Source organism: Geotrypetes seraphini, chromosome 5, assembly GCF_902459505.1.
Source record: "Geotrypetes seraphini chromosome 5, aGeoSer1.1, whole genome shotgun sequence".
Taxonomy (NCBI): domain Eukaryota; kingdom Metazoa; phylum Chordata; class Amphibia; order Gymnophiona; family Dermophiidae; genus Geotrypetes; species Geotrypetes seraphini.
This window is the reverse complement of record NC_047088.1, coordinates 151,862,688-151,885,221: the sequence shown is the minus strand read 5'-3', so window position 1 is coordinate 151,885,221 and position 22,534 is coordinate 151,862,688. Positions and strand designations below refer to the sequence as shown.

The window sequence follows — 22,534 nt, the reverse complement described above, 5'->3', positions numbered from 1 at the left end:
TGAATAAGCAGTGGAGTGGGAGACTATATAGAAACACTGTTCCTGTTTTATTTTTAATCGAATAAAGTTATGCTTTCTCTTTACAGAAAGGTTGTACACAGCAAACAGACCCATCTATGTCATCTGAAGTCAGGGGAGAAAGAGTAAGTGAGGCTCTATTGGCCCTTTCATTATATGCAACATGACAATATATCGACTTCATTTTCATAATGAGCAGAAACATCCCAACCTCTTCTCTGTAGCAGCAATGCAACTATGAATTAAGGATTATTTCAAAAAATGGCAGCTGAGTTTAGTACTGCCGTTCAGAGGACCTAGATTGGATTCTTGAATGAAGTCTTCCAGTCTCTGGACTGGCTAGAGCTAGTTCTGGCTGCCTATTTTATAATGACCTATGTTACACCCTTTATAAAACAGGTAAATTTTTGGACTTTTTGCACATTTCTTGTTTTTATTCCTTAAAGAGGCTTTTATTATTGACTTCTGGCTCTTTGGTAAGTCCCTCCCCCAGATTCTCTCTTGGGCATTTTTATCAGTGTTTTGCATTCAATTTGCCAGTTACACAAAGTCTACACCCCCTTGCACGTTTTCTTTTTTTTCAGTGCAGCAAACTTGCATTCATTTAGATCAGGGGTAGGGAACTCCGGTCCTCGAGAGCCGTATTCCAGTCGGGTTTTCAGGATTTCCTCAATGAATATGCATGAGATGTATTTGCATGCACTGCTTTCAATGCATATTCATTGGGGAAATCCTGAAAACCCGACTGGAATACGGCTCTTGAGGACCAGAGTTCCCTACCCCTGATTTAGATGCTGAGTTTATTTCCACTTATTGACATACCATATGCCAGGGGTAGGGCACTCCGGTCCTTGAGAGCCGTATTCCAGTCGGGTTTTCAGGATTTCCCCAATGGATATGCATTGAAAGCTGTGCATGCACATAGATCTCATGCATATTCATTGAGGAAATCCTGAAAACCCGACTGGAATATGCTCTAGAGCAGGGGTGCCCACACTTTTTGGGCTTGCGAGCTACTTTTAAAATGACCAAGTCAAAATGATCTATCAACAATAAAATTTAAAAAAAAACACAAAGCACACTGTACGCTGAGAAAATGTTAATCATCATTCCTATTCCAGGGTTTTTCAAAGAGGTCAAAGCAGATGTCTCAATGCACTGTCACCTCACTAACAACCATACAAAACCAGACAAATACCCCCTCCCTTTTTACTAAACCACGATAGCAGTTTTACTAAACCACGATAGCTGAATGCCCAGCGCTGCTCTCGATGCTCATAGGCTCCCTGCGCTAAAAATCTCTATTGCGGTTTAGTAAAAGGGGACCACAGTGTAAAACATAGACAGCAGATATAAATTCAGATACATTTTGATCACTAAATTTAAAATAAAATCATTTTTCCTACCTTGTCTTGTGATTTCATGAGTCTCTGGTTGCACTTTCTTCTTCTGACTGTGCATACAATCTTTCTTCCCTTCTTTTAGCCTGTATGCTTCCTCTCCTCCTGACCTCATTCCCCCCCCCCCCAACGTTTTCTTCCTCTATCCCTGCCCTCTCTTTCTTTCTCTCTTCATGCCCCCTTTCTTTTTTTCTGTTTCTCTTCTTTCCTTCTGTCTCCCTGCCTGCCCTCTTTCTCCCTCCCTGCCCTCCCCCAAGCCATTGCCACTGCCATTGGATAACAGGCCATCGGCCAAGCTCTCCCTGCTTCGGGCCCACCAGCATTCCTCTCCCTGACGTCAATTCTGCTGTTGGAGAGGAAGTTCCGCAGGCCAGAACTTCTTCTCCGACGGCAGAATTGACGTCGGGGAGAGGAATGCTGGTGGGCCCGAAGCAGGGAGAGCTTGGCCGATGGCCCAAGATCGACCTATTGGGAGAAATGCTGCCGGGTCTTGCCTTTGAGGAAACAGAAAGTAGGCAGGACCTGGCAGCAAGAAGAGCAAATCACAAGCTTCACTGACCTGTCTCCCACTTTAGCCCGCGAACGGGGCTCTAACATGTGCGTGCCGGCTTCCCTTCTCCACCCCCCCCCCCCCGACATAACTTCCGGTTTCAGAGGGAAGAGAAGGGAAGCCGGTACAAGCATACTTTAGCCCCCGGAGCATAAGTTCTTCAAGCCGTTTTTTTTTTTTTTAAATGTTGAGCAGCGGCGGCAGCAGCAGAATTCAGGAGCGGGCTAGTCAGGAGGGGAAAAAAAAGAGAAGGGAAGGGAACCCGCTCTGCGATCGACTGGGGTCGCCTGAGTGAGCGACCTGTCGATGGCGATCGACGTATTGGGCACCCCTGCTCTAGAGGACCAGAGTTCCCTATCCCTGCCGTATGCCATACCTTTCAAGGGGAAAAATGCTTTATTAGGACATAGGAGTCAACTTTTGAAAATAATTGGGGGTGCTGAACTCACAACTCACAACAAAATTCTCTCTCATCCAGCAAAGAAAAAAGAAGGTATAGAAAAATACATCTGGTGCTGAGTGACCAGTCTATATCTAAATGTCAAGGACAGGGTATGTGATATGGAAATGGGGAGGATTCCTGTGGCCAAATCAAAAGCTAGGCTACTGCCAGTCTCCTTCCTCTCACGACCTGCTGCTAGTCAGCTTCATGATCAATTCTCCCCCAACCCCCTAATTCAGGACATCCATTGCAATTTTCCCTCAATCAGTCACTCTCTGCCCTCAGTCCATCTATACCAGGGATGTCATAGTCCCTCCTCGAGGGCCGCAATCCAGTCGGGTTTTCAGGATTTCCCCAATGAATATGCATGAGATCTATTTGCATGCACTTCTTTCATTGTATGCTAATAGTTCTCATGCATAGTCATTGGGGAAATCTTGAAAACCTGACTGGATTGCAGCCCTCGAGGAGGGACTGACACCCCTGATCTACACCATACTTTCTTCTTTTTACCTTTTACTTTCTTCATTTTCCTCTCTTCTCCTTGTCTTGTTTTCTCCCTCCCTATTCTCTCTGCACAGTTTATAAATTCCTCCATAGGTATAATGTGATATGTTATATTGATGGGGGGGGGGGGCAGTGAGTTTAATAGCTCTGTGCCTGCTCCATTTCTTACATCTTTTTAGCATGCTCTGCTTCTCATTTCCCCTTGGCCCAGCCTTCTATTTCCCTCTTCTCCCCAACAAACTCCAATGCATATGTCCCTAGTGGCTAGCCAGTTGCCATTCCATGTAGGCTTTTCACTGTTTCCCACTTCTCACTCTCTTCTACAGGTGAGACTTCCTTTCCTTGATAGATTTAACTCAACTTCAATTTGTGACTCCCCATTGCCTTCAGACTTTGATCATTTTCTTGCTCTGCTTTCCCTGACTCCAGGCACATTCCTATTTTCTGGGACTGGATCTCCATCCCCTTTTGTACTGCACTTTTCCTGGTACTCATGAATTCCAGGCCAGTGGTCACACCTTGTTTGCAGAGTACTTATGGGATTCTTTGCTACATGCCCAACCTGAGCAGTGGAAGCCAACTAAGGATCAAATGGCTTGAAACTTCAGATTACATGCTGAGTGGAAGAACATGTTCCAGCAGCCCAGGACATGGGAGTATACACTCATACTCAGCTTTCTTGCATGATATTTATCCATTGGCCATGAAACAAGCATTCAGCTGAGGAAGCTGAGTTGAGACCTGGGAGGTAGCTGTAGTATTTTACCAAAAGCAAAGAGGGGAGCAAGGATTCAGCATTTCCATCACCTAAAGCTTGTCATTATACAAGATTTTTTGATCAAACTTTAGCATTCTAAGCTAGTAAAATGAACACCTGGTGGAGTATCTTAATTCCTCAAGCTCAATCTTACTTAGAAAAATACTGAAAACCTACTTGATAAATTCATATCTTAATTCTTTTAGTATTGTATTTATGATATGTCATGTGGTGCACTTATAAGATTCACTGATTGACCAGCTTTTCTCGACGTAAACCACCTAGAACTCATTGGTATGGCGGTATACAAAAATAAAGTTTATTATTATTATTAAGTGGGGGTAAAGCCAGGAAGCTAAAACAAGAAACATATACATTTTATAAAACAATATGTCCCTTGTTTTCACTCCCCCCCACCCCACATGCCTACGGTCTCCTGTCACTCTACTGCTGCTATGCCAGTATTCAAAACCCCATTCAAAAAAAATGTTTGTTAATATGGTATTACATCAAGAAACAAGGCCAGATGAGCTTTGTAGTCCTTATTAGACATTTATTTTATGTGCAGTTGTAGGGGGTTTGCATCAGATTTGTGTTTAACCCCCTGAGGCTCCCAGGAAATTTGGAATATCTCATAATGACGCACTAACACACATCCCAAACTGAAGAGACAAACTGGAGATTAGACTGATTAAATCCCACCCTTCCTTCATTCTGTGTCTTTGTTATAATGTCCCTCCACTTCATTGCCTTTATTTATAGTGTTTAATAAAAGATCACTATTCAGTAACCTCACTTGAGGGTGAATTTCCTGATTAGGGACAGAGTTTGAAGCAGAGATTTAAGATCATGAATTCTCAGGCTATGTCCAGTCAATGGCATCATCTGGGGCTAATTCATATAGAGCAGGCTGCCAGAGCTTATGTGGGTCTCAGCCGATATTTAGTCAGGACACACATTAAACAGTAGTGTGGGTGTAGGCTGAATATCGTCTGGGACCTGTGTAACAGGAGGTGCTTCTGCCCCAGTCCTAATTCCCCCTCCTACTCCCTGGAACAGCTTAACTTCTCACTCTCTGATCCCTCCCTCCCCCTAGAACAGTATAACCTGCTCCTTCTACTCCTTCCTCCCTGGAACACCATAAACCCCCCCCTCTCCCTTTTTATATTTCCTTCCACTCCCGAAACAATATAACCCTTCTTCCAATCCCCCCTCTCCTGGATAATAAAGGTCAAGTTCCACCCCACCCCCGGGCCTATCTGACAGCTTTGTGATGGTCTAAGGTGGGGAATGAGCAGAAGCAGTGCCCACTCACTCTTGTCTGGTATGACTGCCACAACCTCTACTGGCAACCTCATATAGTACTACTGAAGTACCATGAGGCTGCCACTAGAGGCCGCAGCAACACTGAGCAAAAGCGAATGGGCATTGCTCCTGCTCATTTCACCTCCTAGACCACTAAGATCTACAAGGTGGGGCTGAGAGGCCTATGGGGATAAGGGTTGGGGGGAGGCTCTGGCCCAGCTTTAATTATCTTTGCAGGGATGGGAGGGGAATTGGAAGGGGGCTATGCTGTTCCAGGGGGTGGGGAGATGGATCAGAAGGCAGATTTTATGCTGTTCTTGGGGATAGGAGGGGAGATTGGGATGGAGGGGGGAGGCAGCTCGATCTCCTCTGGCACTAACTGGAGGTTAACTGGATAGCTGCTAATATTTAGCCCACTTACTTCCACAGCTAAAATTAGGGCAACTTTTTTATCCTAACTTTAGCTGCTTACTTAACTGGTTAGTGGTCTGCACATGGCTGCTAACTGGATAAGTCCCAGCTCCTCTCATGCTTAGGGTTACCATATGGCTCCAGAGGACGGATTGAAACATCTGGGTTTTACTTCCACCGAAAGCAATAGAAGTAACAATGGAAGTAAAACTCGGATGTCTCAATCCATCCTCCTTTTTCAGGAACCATATGGTAACCCTATCCATGCTCCACCCTCGGACAACCCTAGCACTAACCAGACACTGCAGGAGTAGCCTGTGGTGATGTTTTCAGCAACACGTCCAGTTAAGTACTGCTGAATATCAGCACCTAGGTAATCACAAGAGATTTAACTGGGCAGCTCAGATTTGGCTTGTGAAAAATATAGAGATCTCTGATTTAGTGCTGTGTATAGCTACAGGGAATATGTCCGCCTAACAGTAGCGTTGAGGGACTATTGGAAACTATAAGAATGAATTAGCAGGGGAGAGGGAGAGCTGGGTAGGAACAATGTTCCTGTTTTATTTTTAATTAAAAATATTGTTTTCTCTTTATAGAGTGGTTTTATGGTGCAGAAAAAGCAATCTGTGACACCTGAGGACAGAACAGAAACAGTAAGTGAGGCTCTACCAACCTTTTCATTGCTTGAATCTTGAGACTATAATTGCATTTTAGATTAGAAATAATCTTACTAGCAGCAGTACAATAAATGTACTAAAGATTGTTGCAGGAAACGACAGTCTTTGAACCAGCTTAGTAGCAGAGCTGTGCATTGTGGTGTGAAGGACCTAATTTCTCCAAATGGCAGTGCACAGACCTATCACTGAGCTGACTTCTTGGACGGGTATTTCACTTTCTGAGTCAGACCAGGGCTGGCGAAACTACAGAGCCAGCATTCACTCCCCTGCTGGGAGGAAAAATTCCCTTTTCTTACACAACCATGACACCTAGAGACTGAATTTAAGACCCTTGATTACAAGATTCTGCAAGCCATAGGCAGCAGAACGCTTTTTTATTTTTTTGGGTGGGGCCCGCAAGCTTTGCCCCAGACCCTGCCCAACTCCGCCCCAGACCCCACCCCCATAATAGTACTAATTGTAATACCATTTTTTCCATTCATTTTTCATATATACTCACAATATACACAATGTATTAGCAATACATAATGGTTAACCACAAAATTAAACTACGCAAAGCACACTGTATATTTCTCAACATTCATTCCTACCAGAACACATGGCCTTGGTCACACATGCAGAACATAGATAACCCCTATGCAAATACAGGACCACAAACTAAAAGTAATAATATATACAAACAAAACTGTAAGATGCAAAACTCTGCATGCACTACAACCCCCAGAGAAATAGAAACAAATGCATTTCTTCCTGAACAGTGCAAAATATAGACAGCAGATGTAATTTCTCAAAACTGACACAATTCAATCACTAAATTGAAAATAAAATCATTTCCCCTACCTTTGTTGTCTGGTGATTTTGGTTTTCAAACCATCTTTCCCAATCTCTGGCTACACTTCCTTCTGTCTGTGCTCTTAATGGTGTATCCAGGGCCACCTTATCCATTTGCAGGTTTTCTCTCCATCACTTTTTGCCATACATCCATCTTTAACTTAACTTTTAACATTCAGCATTCTTCTATTTTTCTGCTATCTTTTCAAAATCTACTTTTCCATGCCTTCCCTTCTCATCTATCCATGTGCATCATCTCCTTCCTCTTTCTTCTCCCCTACTCACATCTATCCATAAGGAACATTTCTCCTTATTTCTTCCATGCCGCACCCATTGCTGTGCACCATCTCCTCAATCTGTCTCCCCTTCGCCGCCATCCCTATGCACCATCTCATCCCTCTCCCATGGTCAGAACATAATAACATAAGCAATGCCTCCGCTGGGTCAGACCTGAGGTCCATCGTGCCCAGCAGTCCGCTCACGCGGTGGCCCAACAGGTCCAGGACCTATGCAGTAATCCTCTATCTATACCCCTCTATCCCCTTTTCCAGCAGGAAATTGTCCAATCCTTTCTTGAATCCCAGTACCGTACTCTGCCCTATTATGCCCTCTGGAAGCGCATTCCAGGTGTCCACCACACATTGGGTAAAGAAGAACTTCCTAGCATTCGTTTTGAATCTGTCCCCTTTCAACTTTTCTGAATGCCCTCTTGTTCTTTTATTTTTTGAAAGTTTGAATAATCTGTCCCTCTCTACTCTCTCTATGCCCTTCATGATCTTGTAAGTCTCTATCATATCCCTTTTAAGTCTCCTCTTCTCCAGGGAAAAGAGTCCCAGTTTCTCCAATCTCTCAGCGTATGAAAGGTTTTCCATACCTTTTAACAGACGTGTCACTCTCCTCTGAACCCTCTCGAGTAACGCCATATCCTTCTTAAGGTACGGCGACCAATATTGGACGCAGTACTCCAAATGCGGACGCACCATCGCCCAATACAACGGCAGGATAACTTCTTTTGTTCTGGTAGTAATACCCTTCTTGATTATACCTAGCATTCTATTTGCTCTCTTAGTGGCCGCTGCGCACTGTGCCGTCGGCTTCATTGTCATGTCCACCATTACCCCCAAGTCCCTTTCTTGGGTACTCTCATTCAATAACATCCCTCCCATCGTATAGTTGTACCTCTGGTTTCTGCTTCCCACATGTAATACTTTACATTTCTCAACGTTGAACTTCAACTGCCATCTCGTCGCCCATTCCCCTAGTTTGTTCAAGTCCCTTTGCAATTCTTCGCAGTCCTCTTTAGTTCGAGCTCCACTAAATAGTTTGGTGTCGTCCACAAATTTTATTATCTCACACTTCAACCCTGTTTCTAGATCATTTATGAATATATTAAATAGCAGCGGCCCGAGCACCGAGCCCTGCGGGACACCACTCGTGACCCTCCTCCGGTCTGAGTAGTGGCCCTTTATTCCTACCCTCTGTTTCCTGTCCGCCAACCAGTTTCTGATCCATCTATGTACGTCTCCTTCCACCCCATGGTTCTTCAGTTTCCAAAGTAGGCATTCATGGGGTACCTTGTCAAAGGCTTTTTGGAAATCTAGATATATGATATCTATGGGGTCTCCTCTGTCCATCCATTTGTTAATTCCTTCGAACAAGTGCAATAAGTTCATTAGGCATGATCTCCCCTTGCAGACATCTCTGTCTTCCCCCTTCCCCCTCATATGGTCTGGCATCTTTCTCCTCTCCTTCCCATAGCCTGGAACCTCTCTCCTCTCTCATGGTCTGGCATCTCTTTCTCTTTCCCTCCCTCTTCCCGAGGTCTAACATCTCTCTCCTCTCTAATCTGCGGTCTAGCATCTCTCTCTCTCTCTCTCTCTCTCCTTCCCTTCCCATCTCTCTCTTCTTTAGGTCATCTCTCCTCCCTCCCAGTGTAACATTTCTCCCTTCCTCCTCTCCACCACTATCATGTCCAACAATTCTCCCTCTTTTATCCTTTCCCAATATACATCATCTCTCTTTCCCTCTCACACCACACATCTATGTCCAACCATTCTCCGTTCCTTTTCCTCCCTCACCGGCAGCATTTCTTTCTCTCCCTTCCACTACTCCACCTGTGCAGCATCTCTTTTCCTCCTTTTCTAACACCCCCCCCATCCCATGCATTTGTCCTTTCCAACCTTTTCCCAGTACATGCAGTATCTGTATTTCCCAAACCCCTGATCATCTGTCCTTCCTGCCTTCCCAACTCCCTCCCCCTGCATCCAGCCTCTCTATGCCAGGCTCTGCACTCAGCCCCCTTCCCTCCTTCCCCCCATCAGGCACTGTACCTAGCCCCTTTCCTTCCCTCCCCCTCCCCCATCAGACTCTTCATCCAGTCCCCTCCCCTCCCTGTCAGGTTCTGCACCCGGCCCCCTTCCCTCCCTCCCCTGTCAGACTCTGCACCCAGCCCCCTTCCCTTGCTTGCTCACCCTGCCCCATCCTCCTACCTCCTCTTACCTGGTGGTCTAGAGGTGCAGCAGGCAGGAGTGAGCTTTCCGGCTCCTGTCCCCTGCTAACTGGCCAGTCATGGCTGTTTTTTTCTGCCGCTAAGCGGCAATGAGTAGGAGCACGCTTTGACGCTCTTGCTCAGCATTCAGCGGCTTCTTTGACTGGCTCCCGCCCCAGGCCCGCTCAGTTCCACCCACCCTAGCCCCACCCCCGCTGTCTGCCCTCATCAGGCAGGAGGGCATCCACACATGTGTGGATGTCCTCCTGCCCAACATGATTTTGAGGAAGCCGGGTTTTGAAAAGCCGTCCAGACCCCCGGACATGTCCTCGAAAAGGAGGACATGTCCGGGGATATCCGGACGTCTGGTATCCCTAATCTGGGGTGACTCCCAGGTCCACCCTGACTTGGGCCTGAGCTCCTGCTGTGTTATGTTCCATCCAGCCACTTACCAGAAGGCACATGCTGTTTCATCTCTATAAGTTGTAGTTTCCCTTCTCCTCCTATTTCTTCCTGATGATAACTCTTCCAAGTCTTATTGTCTGTCTCAAACCATAGCAAATTTCAAGACCACACTGCCCATTCTTTACTTTGCTCACTTCTCCTCTCTTCTGCTCTTGAGCTTCAATGGTTTGGGTTTTTTTTTTCTTTCATTCAGCCAAACATCTCCATCCTTTCTCAACACATCTCATCTTTGTCACTATTATTGTGCGTTCCCTACTCTTCTCCATATGAGTACCTTCCTGCTCCTTCTCTTCTCAGCTGAAAATATCAATCAGTGTTCAGTGCTCCTACTCACCGGGCAATCTAGAATAGACCAATGGACAAGGGCATCGTCACCGCAATACTTTGTTCCCTTGACAATAATACTTGATCAACTTAGATTGTAAGCCTACTAGGGACAGGAAAAGTACCTACATATAGTACTTGTATGTGTAAACCACTTTAATTATACCTACAGAAAGGCAGTATATAAAGCCCATGACCCTTTACCTTTGCCCTTTAGCCTTCTCCCAGGCAACTCTCATCCACCTGTTCAGATCAACCAGCAACCATTCTAATCTTATTCTTATTCCTCTCCTTCCCTCTTCTCTCCCTTTTTCATGTGCCTACAATGTCTCCAACAAGCTTGCCTACATTCATGGCCCATTTATGTCTCATACTCTGCATCTTCTTGCTCTGAGACATGGCTTTTCTATGAAAACTACCTATCCCTGAAGTTGGTAACATGAAATCTTGCTACTCTTTAGGATTCTGCCAGGTATTTGAGATATGGATTGGCCACTGTTGGAAGCAGGATATTAGGCTAGATGGACCATCAGTCTGACCCAGTTTAGCTATACTTATATTCTTCTGCACTCAAGTTGGCTGCCTTCTGCCATGGAAGTTACGTTTTCTCCCCCTGTGCCCATTTGGCCATGGTGGTAGTATTGGGCTAATATTCACTTTATGTAGGTTTAAATCCCCTTTTCCACTTTATTCTCACTCCTTTTCTTCCTTTAAAGTTCATTCTATCTACCTATTCACTCCACTACCTCTCTAGGTAGCTGTGATTTATTGACCTCCTGACAAATCATCCTCTTCCATTCTCACTGACAGCATCTTATTCAAACCATCTTCCCTATCCCTTATTTTTTGGAGACTTTAAACATTCATGCCAATAACTCAGCTCTTATACCTTAATGTTTCTTGATTCAAGCTCCTTATTCAGCCTTCACCTATGCTTAACTATACCTACACACCAATATGGCCAGTACCTCCATCTTACATAGTCCGCTAAGATACCAGAAAAGCCAGGCCTCAAAATAACATCCTACCCATATTGAAGGTTTTTATAGGAAAAGTAGGTAAAAAGATGATCAAAGACAATTATCTTTTAGTATATATAGGAATCTTACTAAAAGATAATTGTCTTTGATCATCTTTTTACCCACTTTTTCTATAAAATCTATCTTACATAGTAACTTAGAACAAGACAGCAGATAAAGACCTGAATGGTTACACTTTTCTCAATCTTAATACACATGTGGATTTGGGGGGGGGGGGATTTCTTGTTTTTCCATTAAGAATATATAGATGATTGTCGTAAGATATTATTTTCATGTGGTATATATTAGTTGTATATGAATTTGGGAGGGGGGTGGGGGTTAAATCTTCTTGGTGTATGATATTGAAAATTTTTCAAGTGATGTTGTATTATATTTGGTTGATATTTACTGTACACTTGATGTAAGTTTAAAAATGAATAAAGAAATTATTAAAGACCTGAATGGTCCATCAAGTCTTCCCAATAGTCACACACACTACAAATTCATGATTAGATTGTCTTTTTTTCTTTACTATTTTTGGGATATAGACCGTAGAAGTCCATCCAGTACTGTCCTTAAGTTCCAACTATTGGAGCTGCCATCAAAGCTCACTCTAGCTATCCAAACCATCTTGTTATTTGCTAGATACAGACCATAAAAGTCTGCCCAGCACTGTCCTCATGTTCCAAAATTACTGGAGTTTCCCCAGCCCATCCTAAACCAAATTCCCAAACAAGTCTGCCCGGTACTGGCCTTAATTCTATCTTTTATACCATTTATTTTCTAATTAGCAATCCTATTCTTCCTGATGTGCATCACTTTGCATTTGTCCATATTAAATTTAATCTGCCATCTGGATGTCTAGTCTTCCAATTTTCTAAGGTCTTCCTGCAATTTTTCACAGTCCTCATGTGTTTTGACAACTTCGAATAGTTTTGTGTCATCTGAAAATTTAATCAGCTCACTTGTCATTCCAATTTCCAGATCATTTTATAAATATGTTAAATAGCACCAGTCCTAGTACAGAACCCTATGACAATTCACTATTTACCCTCCTCCATTGAGAAAAATGGCCATTTAACCCTACCCTATATTTTCTGTCCAATAACCAATTCTTAATCCACAACTGAACATTGCCTCCTGTCCCATGACTTAACTGGTTTGGCCCCTAACTGAATAAGTCCCAGCTCCTGGCATATTCCACCCTCGACACTAACCAGGCAATGCAGGAGTGGTCTGTGGTGATGTTCAGCAGCATTGTCCAGCACATAGGTGGTCACAAGATATTTAATCGGATGGGAGCCTCTCCTGCCTGGTTAAATCGCTTTAAATATTAGGCAGCTTAGGTTTGGCTTTTGAAAGATATAGAGATCTTTGATTCAGTACAGTGTATAGTTTCAAGGAACATCTCAGCCTAATAGTATTGTTGAGGAACTATTGGAAGCTATAAGAATGAATTAGCAGGGGAGAGGGAGAGCTTGGTAGGAACAATGTTCCTGTTTTATTTTTAATTAAAAATATTCTTTTCTCTTTATAGAGTGGTTGTATGGTGCCAAAAAAGCAATATGTGACACCTGAGGACAGAACAGAAACTGTAAGTGAGGCTCTATCAGCCTTTTCATTGCATGAATCTTGATAAAATAACTGCATTTTAGATTAGGAATAAGCAGAGGGATCTAAACTTCAATACTCAGTAACAGCAGTACAATTATGGACTAAAGATCGTTGCAGGACATGACAATCTTGAACTTTTTAAAGGAAAGTTTGCTGCAGAACCTCTGTCTCTTTCTCTTTGTTGTCTCCCCTGCCCTCCCACTCCTCCCCAAGAAGTCAGCTCAATGACAGAATTGTGGACTTTGGTGCTGAGGACTGAAGTTCCTCAAAATGGTAGTGCACAGCCATTATACTCCGCTGATGTCTTGGAGGAGAGGGCAAGGCAGGGAATAGGACAGAGAAAAAGAGATAGAGGCCTGGGGATTCACTGAATCCTTTGAAGACCATGACTGCATGCCACTGTAAGGCAACAATAGCTGGAGAAACTGCACTAGGAGATAAGCAGTGTCTGTAGATGGGGAGGGCAGTTTTAGTAAGGAGATGACTTTAAATTCATAAAACTGAGAAGGTGGAGTCAGTCCTCACCCTTCTTGACTTATCTGCTGATCACAACCTATTTCTTGATATACTGTTCTCACTTGGATTTTGGGGCTCTATTTTATCTTGGGTTTCTTTTTGTCTCACCTTTTTGTCTCATACTTTTAGTGTTATCCTCCCCTACTATCTCACTATAAGAACATAAGAGTGCCATACTGAGACAGACCAAAGGAGGAGAGTAAACAGTGGAGTGCCATAGGGTCTTTACTGGGACTGGTGCTATTTAACTTATTTATAAATGATCTGGAAATTGGAACAACGAGTGAGGTGATTAAATTTGCAGATGACACAAAACTGTTCAAAGTTGTTGAAACGCATATGGATTGTGAAAAATTGCAGGCAGACCTTAGGAAATTGGAAGACTGGGTGTCCAAGTGGTAGATGAAATTTAATGTGGACAAATGCAAAGTGATGCACATTGGGAAGAATAACCTGAATCACAGTTAGCAGATGCTAGAGTCCACCTTGGGGGTTAGCACCCAAGAAAAGGATCTGGCTGTCATCATAGACAATATGATGAAACCTTCCACCCAATGTGCGGCGGTGGCCAAAAAAGCAAACAGGATGCTAGGAATTATTTAAAAAGGGATGGTTAACAAGACTAAAAATGTTGTAATGTCCCTGTATCGCTCCATGGTGTGACCTCATCTGGAGTATTGTTTTCAATTCTGGTCTCCTAATCTCAAGAAAGATGTAGTGGCGCTAGACAAGGTTCAAAGAAGAGCATCAAGATGGTAAAGGGGATGAAACTCTTCTCATGTGAGGAAAGACTAAAATGGTTAGGGCTCTTCAGCTTGGAAAAGAGATGGCTGAGGGGAGATATGATTGAAGTCTACAAAATCCTGAGTGGAGTAGAATGGGTACAAGCGGATCGATTTTTCACTCCGTCAAAAATTACAGACTAGGCACTCGATGAAGTTACAGGGAAATACTTTTAAAACCAATAGGAGGAAATATTTTTTCACTCAGAGAATAATTAAGCTGAGGGATGCATTGCCAAAGGTTGTGGTAAGAGTGGATAGCGTATCTGTTTTTAAGAAAGGTTTGGACAATTTCATGGAGGAAAAGTCCATAGTCTATTATTGAGAAAGACATGGGGGAAGCCATTGCTACTCCTTGGGTTTTGGCCAGGTACTAGTGACCTGGATTGGCCACCATGAGAATGGGCTACTGGGCTTGACCCAGTAAGGCTATTCTTATGTTCTTATGTCCATCAAGCCCAATATCCTGTTTCCAAAAGTGGCCAACCCAGGTCACAAGTACCTAGCAAGAACAGTCACTGCTCTATCTTAGGACCTCTTCTTTATACATTTTCCCTTGATGCTCTGACCTCCTTCCATGTTTTTCAGTATCATCAGTATGCTGATGAATCGCAGCTCTACTTCTCTACACCAGAAATTTCACAAGAAATCCAGGCCTAAGTCTGACACTACTGCCTGGATGGCCCACCAACATTTGAAATTGGCCAAGACATAACTTCTTATTCTTTGATCAATATTATACCACTAGATAGCCTGAAGGTGTCTAAAAGATTTACAGCAAACATTAGTGTAATTGGGTACCCTCAGTGTGAAGGGTCAGCGAAGGGAGAATTACTCCAGCGCTTCACACAACAAGGTGGAGGCAACCATACCCCCACCTACACACCATCATCGGGTACCTCATGTGTGTGTCTTAAATCAAAATGTGAATCAAACCACAGTGGAAAAACTAAATAAACACAGGAGAAATCAATCGTTGAGACCACTCTGAGAACCCCCCAGCCAACTCCCCAAAAAATAGCAAATGGACTTAGCTTCAAGTAATCTTCATAAGTTGTGCAGCAAAAACAGGGGAAAGATAGTCAATACGCCCCTGGATACCAGGTTCAGGTTCAACCAAGTCCGGTTTCGGGAGCTCAGCGTCCCTTCATCAGGAACCTGCAGATTAAAAAAATCAATGGTATCAATCTAAGCCGGCTGGGAGGAGGGCGGAGATAACAGAGCGGGGCACAAAGTGCGCTTAAAAGCCACAACGAAAGTGACATCACACATCAAAAAGCCAATCATAACAAGGAAAGAAAAATAAGACTCTGTTTTCTCCGCCCTCCTCCCAGCCGGCTTAGACTGATACCATTGATTTTTTTCATCTGCAGGTTCCTGATGAAGAGACACTGAGCTCCCGAAACCGGGCTTGGTTGAACCTGAACCTGGTATCCAGGGGCGTATTGACTATCTTTCCCCTGTTTTTGCTGCACAAGATTACTTGAAGATAAGTCCATTTGATATTTTGGGGGGAGTTGGCTGGGGAGTTCTCAGAGTGGTCTCAACGATTGATTTCTCCTGTGTTTATTTAGTTTTTTCACTGTGGTTTGATTCACATTTTGATTTAAGGCACACACATGAGGTACCCGATGATGGTGTTTAGGTGGGGGTATGGTTGTGTGAAGCGCTGAAGTAATTCTCCCTTCGCTGACCCTTCACACTGAGGGTACCCAATTACACTAATTATTGATTATAGTATCTTATTCGCATTTGTGTTCATATCCACAGGGGTTCTTGTCTTTGAGTTACCACTCTCAGAACCTTGTGACTTGTTCTGCCTTATTGTTAGTTTCTTTTGCAAGTTCCAGTGGCAGGATTTTTTCGGAGTAGTGTAGTGATTACAGCAAACATTGGCATGTACAGTATATATTAATCAGAAAATAAAACCAATAGTTCACATAAAAAATGACATATCCAAATCATAATAGTATCTGTCCCCCTAAATCTACGTTTCCTTATTCCCTGTTCTGAATTTCTGAGGATAACATTTTCATATTCACTATCACCTCATCTTGTAACCTTGAGGTCATCTTTGAAACTTCTCTTTCTCCACATATATTCAACAGGCTGTATAACTGTCATTTCTTTCTCTATAACATCCTTTCTGAACACACTACCAAATCCCTTATTCACACTCTAATTACCTCCCACTTACAGTACTGCAAACTATGGGGTCCTTTTATCAAGGTGCGGTAAGGGTTTAACATGCAGAATACCACGCGTTAAACCGCCTGCCGCGCTAGTCGCTAATGCCTCCATTGACCAGGCGTTAGTTTTTTTGCTTGCCTCTGGGGTTAGTACGTGATGAAATATCCGACGCGCTAACCCACTAGCGCGGCTTGATAAAAGGACCCCTATGTCTTACTGGTCTCCCACTGAACCATCTCTCTCCCCTTCAATCTATTCAAAATTTTACTCCATAGCTTATTTTCTGGCATGTCATTATGCTCATATAAACCCTCTTTAGATCACTTCATTGACTCCCCTATTTGTTTCCTCATACAGTTGAAACTTCTTAATCATCTACAAGTGTATTCATTCTGTAACTCCCGAATTGCTGTAGTATGGTGTGAGAGCTTTCTTCTCCCTGTTAGAATATTATGTACATTTCTGGAGAAATCCCCAAAAAACTGAGAATCTAAAGTTACTTAAAAAATAAATGCAAACATAAAGAGTAAACTTGTACAGTTAACCTAACGAAGGACCTCATACACCCGGGACATTACTCAAGTTTGGATGAAATATATCGAGTGTGTGCAATTTCAGGAATAATTAATATGATACCTTGAAATTCAGCTTTAATGTAGTGATGTGGATTTGATATACTGAAGAAGTAGCACGGCCCCTGATGAAACCAAGGCATGAAACGGTTGAGTAACCGTCGGGCTAAAGATAAGTGCTTCTGCCATTTTTTTTTTTAATTCTCACATCATATTAAAAATTCAGCCAAAAACAGAAAATTTAAAAATATGACTAGGACCAAAGATGAATATATCACCCCAGGAAGGACATGAAAGAAATTTGAATAATGCCCCAGGTGTATGAGGTCCTTCATTATGTTAACCACACCTTTAAAGTCAGTCCAGAAGAAGGTTACTAAAATGGTTGGTGGTCTTTGTCATAAGGGGTATGGGGACAGACTTAAAGATCTCAATATGTATACTTTGGAGGAAAGGTGGGAGAGGGAATATATGACAGAGATGTTTAAATACCTACAAGGCATAAATGCATTTGAAAGGAAGTTCCGGAATGAGATGGCATAGGATGAAGTTAACAGGTGACAGGCTCAGGAGTAATCTAAGTAAATACCTTTCTTTTTAATAGAAAGGGTAGTAGATACATGGAATAGACTCCCAATAAAGGTGGTGGAGATAAAGATTGTCTGAATTCAGGAAAGTGTAGGATAGACACATGTGATTTCTTAGAGAGAGGAGGAGAGGATGCTTCTGCTATTGATGGACAGAGTGGATGGGCCATTTGGTCTTTATCTGCCATCGTATTTCTATGTTTAATTAAATCATCTATTCTACTGTCAATTCCAGGCTCCATTTCTTCCATCTTGCTGCACTGTACACCAGGAATAGACTTTTTGAATTGGTATGTCATGCTCTGTCTATGGCTTATCCAAATCGAGCTAAAACATAGTAACATAGCATCATTCAAATGATACAATCAACAATGTGTCAAAATTTCACAGTTACTGTGAATGCTCAAAGTGGGTGTCAGGTCAAAACCGCGGAAGACAAAGGCGCGCGCCAACAACTGAGTGCAGCGCGGAGGCGCGCACCGAAGAAAATAACCCCGACGGGGGTGTGTGGGGGGAACCCCCCCACTTTACTTTATACAGATCGCGCCGCGTTGTGGGGGCGTTGGGGGGATTTGGGGGGTTGTAACCCCCCACATTTTACTGAAAATTTCACTTTTTCCCTAAAAACAGGGAAAAAGTTAAGTTTACAGTATAATGAGGGGGGTTACAACCCCCCAAACCACCCACAACGCTGCCGCGATCTGTATTAAGTAAAATGGGGGGGCTCCCCAACAAAACCCCCCGTCAGAGCCCCTAAAAACTGTCATTTTCTTCGGCGCGTGCCTCCATCTTGCGCTCAGTTGTCGGCGCACACCTTTGTCTTCCGCAGTTTTGTCTATGAACCCTCAAAGTATGCATTCTAATCTAATCTAGTATTTGTGTGTCATGCAATACCTGAATAGGCTCTAGGCGACATACACTGAGGAAAAAAAATTTAAACACAAGAGGAGCAAGAAGGGAAGGAGGAAAATGAGGGAGAATACATTAAGGACCAGGCCTGGACCTGCAGTTTGATTATTCTTAATAATAGGGATTCATTACTATGAGGGGGAGTATTACTTAATTGAAAGAATTTGGTCTTTGATTCATGTAGAGTTCAGGTATCAAGCTTTAACACCAGCCTTCAGTTGCTTTGGGAAGCTTATAACAGCCTTGTCAATCGATCCCTGTGGCAGGCTGTCCCAGATCATTTGCAGTGTTTCCTTCAGTTTGGCAGTTGTAGCTTTGGGTAGAGCTTGTGATAAGTCTCCAACATTGATCCCCAGGCAAAAGTCTAGATCACTGTGAGATCATTAACAGTAAGCTGGTACTCCATTTTTTCCAAATAATGGTAATTTTGCAATATAAACATTTTTGAATGCATAAAAATCACAGGAATGTCACAGTAGAGAGTCTGTAACTTCTCCGTGTTTAAAGATAATCTCATTCCACTCAGTACATAAAGGTAGATAGCCACAACAAATAAAGCCATAAAATTTCACACTTTTTATTTTTTGCCTCACCCTATATAACAATATTTAGTAATACTATACGGGTAGTGCCAGCTAAGGAAGTTATCTGGGTAACAGCTGCTGTTATCTGGATAATTCCATTTGAATTTCAGGGCTCGGACCTTGCAGGAATAGGCATGAGACCTGTTGCTGTGCATTGGTACAGAAAGCATAATAGTGCTTTGAAAATGATACAGTAAGTAGTGATTGCAGAAGTTGGAGCTGATGGTGTTAGGGCTGTATGCTATGTAGCCCCACCCCGTCACTAGTCCAGGTACTTCTGCCTGGTGAAATAAGAAAGAGGGACTCATGCAGTGCTAACAACCAGATAAACTCACAGAGGAATAAAAGAGATGAAAAGAGGAACAAAAAAAGCCAAGCAAACATGTCTGAGCAGGGAGAACTCCTCACTTCTCTTTGCAAAGAGCCGACTGCCCGCTGTGAGGGTTATCAAGTATTTATGATTGTACTTGTTGCATATTCATGACCTTACTCTGTATTCCAAGTTCAGAATCGTCCAATTTGAAAAGCTTTGAGTGACTGTCTTACTAGAAGATGCTTTTGCTTTAGTTCCCAATGCCATAAAGAATCCACCGATATAATGGAAAATTAACTTCTGTTCATTGTATTGCAGTAGAAAATATCACAAATGATGGATTTTTGTATTATCTGTTTCACGGCACTCATGTGCATACCCTCTGTCAAATGCATGCAAACGATATCACACATCCACAGACTTATATTTAACGTGCAGCAGAATTTTAGAAAGGATGTCTACCTCAGAATATGGATATCCAAGTCCGTACATCACATATAGGCATTCATTTGTTTATTGAGACTTTTTATACCGCTTTTACTGTATTTTAGAATACAGTCTGTTTTAAAATACATGAGAAATGGATGTCAAAGTGCTGGCTATGCCCAGCATGAACATCCATTTTACAAACAAGGGACATGGACATCTTAGGACATCAGAGGAACATCCATATTATAAAATAGCCCCATAGCTGACTACACGGAAGGATAGTCTTAATGATTAGAAAGGGGATGGGATTTGATATACCACCTTTCTATGGTTATATTCAAAGCACCTTCAAAAAGATATAAAAAGGATGGGGTTGGTCCAGAGGAAGGCTACTAAAATGGTGTGTGGTCTTTGTCATAAGGTGTAGGGGGACAGACTTAAAGATCTCAATCGGTATTCTTTGGAGGAAAGGAGGGAGAGGGGAGAAGTAATAGAGATGTTTAAATACCTATGTGATGTAAATGCGCATGAGTTGAGTTTCTTTCATTTGAGAGAACATAGGATGAAGTTAAGAGGTGATAGGCTCCGGAGTAATCTAAGGAAATACTTTTTTACAGAAAGGGTGGTAGATGCGTGGAACAGTCTTCCAGAAGAGGTGGTGGAAACAGAGACTGTATCTGATTTCAGGAAAGCCTGGGATAGGCACATGGGATCTCTTGGAGAGATGAAGAGACAGTGGTTGCTGTGGATGGGCAGACTGGATGGGCCATTTGGCTTTTATCTGCCATCTTGTTTCTATGTTTCTAACTTACATATTATGTACCTGGAACAATGGAGGGTTAAGTGACTTGCCCAGAGTCACAAGGAGCTGCAATGGGAATTGAATCCAGTTCCCCTGGTTCTCAGGACATTGCACTAACTATTAGGCAACTGGCTGAAACCCAGGGAGTTGCTGCTTCAAATCCCACTATAATTGTTAGTAATTTTCTTTTCTTTTTTAATTGTGAGCCCTGCAGGGACATAAACATATCTGCTGTGACTTCCCTTTCTCCATCCAGTGAAGAATTGCTCGATTGGAGCACTTTTCTGTAACCTGAATATATCAAGTATCAGGTCTACATACAGACATCCATCTTTTTGGACATGGATGTCCCTTCCTGTTCTGATTAAAAACTTTGAGAGACCCCCCAGGAAAGAGACTTGGGAGTACTGGTCAACAAGTCAATGAAGCCGTCTGCGCAATGCACGGCAGCGGCAAAAAGGGCGAACAGAATGCTACGAATGATTAAAAAGGGGATCACGAACAGATCGGAGAAAGTTATCGTGCCACTGTACTTGGCCATGGTGCGCCCTCACCTGGAATACTGTGTCCAGCACTGGTTGCCATACATGAAGAAGGACATGGTACTACTCGAAAGGGTCCAGAGAAGAGCGACTAAAATGGTTAAGGGGTTGGAGGAGTTGCCATACAGTGAGAGTTTAGAGAAGCTGAGCCTCTTCTCCCTTGAAAAGAGGAGACTGAGAGGGGACATTATCGAAACATTCAAGATAATGAAGGGAATAGACTTAGTAGATACAGACAGGTTGTTCACCCTCTCCAAGGTGGAGAGAACGAAAGGGCACTCTCTAAATTTAAAAGGGAATAGATTCCGTACAAACATAAGGAAGGTCTTCTTCACCCAGAGAGTGGTAGAGAACTGGAATGCTCTTCCAGAGTCTGTTATAAGGGAAAACACCCTCCAGGGGTTCAAGACAAGGTTGGACAAGTTCCTGCTGAATCAGAACGAACGCAAGTAGGGCTGGTCTCGGATAGGGCACTGGTCTTTGACCTGGGGGCCGCCGCATGAGCGGACTGCTGGGCACGATGGACCACTGGTCTGACCCAGCAGCGGCTTTTCTTATGTTCTTATGGACATCCATATTTTGGTTCTTCCCTAGTTCCACCCAAAACATGCTCCCTTGCCATCTGGATATAATGCAATTTTAGACATCTATTTCCCAGCTTTATAATTAGGAAGGGGACTCTAGTTCTCTATATATGTATTTATAAATAATGTTAAATGGATATCTGAATTATTTATAGAGCATGGTGTAATGATTATGTATAAAGATTTGTTAAATAAATGAAAATATTTTCTATACAGCTTTTTTTAGTAAGATATTAGCTTTATAAAATTGGGATTTGGACATCCAGACTATATGGATTTAAGATGTCCAAACACAAATAGAGATTCTAAAATAAGCACCTTAATGTATGAATTTATAATTTACATTTTCTATGGGAATCAATATAAAACACATTAATCCAATAACACATGTACAATATCTGTCCCAATTAAATTTTTTTTTTTAAGTCTTGACAGGATCCCCCCCCCCCCCCAACGATGCCCCCCTGAATTAAAAAATAAAATTGGCACAGCAAGACAGGGCAGGAGGGATGCCCACTCCTTCCTGCCTCGGCCACCCAGACCCCTCTCCCCACATCCCTCCATGAAGATCATCAGAAAGGAAGCCCACTCCCTCCTGCCTCATCTACCCAGACTCCCCCCCCCCCACTTCCTCATAAATATTGGCAGGATGGATGCCCACTCCCTCCTGCCTTAGCCACTTGGACACTCCTTGACCCACCTCTCCCCTTTCCTTATTCAAAAGATGAGCAGGAAGAATGCCCACTTCCTCCTGCCAGTAGGTCCATCTCTTCAAAATGCCAGGACTTCTTCTTCCAGTGCATCCTGGGATGTACTGAGAGGGGCCTAAGATTCTGATTGGTTCAGTTACCCAAGGCCTCTCCTATAGGAGGGGGCCTTAGGCACCTGGGCCAATCAGGGTCTTAGACCCCTTCCC

At 43.1% G+C, this 22,534-nt stretch overlaps 1 protein-coding gene across 6 annotated transcripts in view; it reads left to right on the top strand.

Moving 5' to 3' along the window:
• The window catches only part of KIAA2012 (KIAA2012 ortholog), a 262,432-nt gene that overhangs the window by 151,542 nt on the left and 88,356 nt on the right, over window positions 1–22,534 (top strand). For 5 of the 6 annotated variants that reach the window (XM_033946967.1, XM_033946969.1, XM_033946965.1 and 2 more), the window contains 3 exons: window positions 87–143; window positions 5,987–6,043; window positions 12,732–12,788. In XM_033946967.1, coding sequence (XP_033802858.1) covers window positions 87–143; window positions 5,987–6,043; window positions 12,732–12,788 — 171 coding nt within the window. The remainder of the gene's footprint in view (window positions 1–86; window positions 144–5,986; window positions 6,044–12,731; window positions 12,789–22,534) is intronic. The other variant, XM_033946966.1, reaches the window with a different exon arrangement.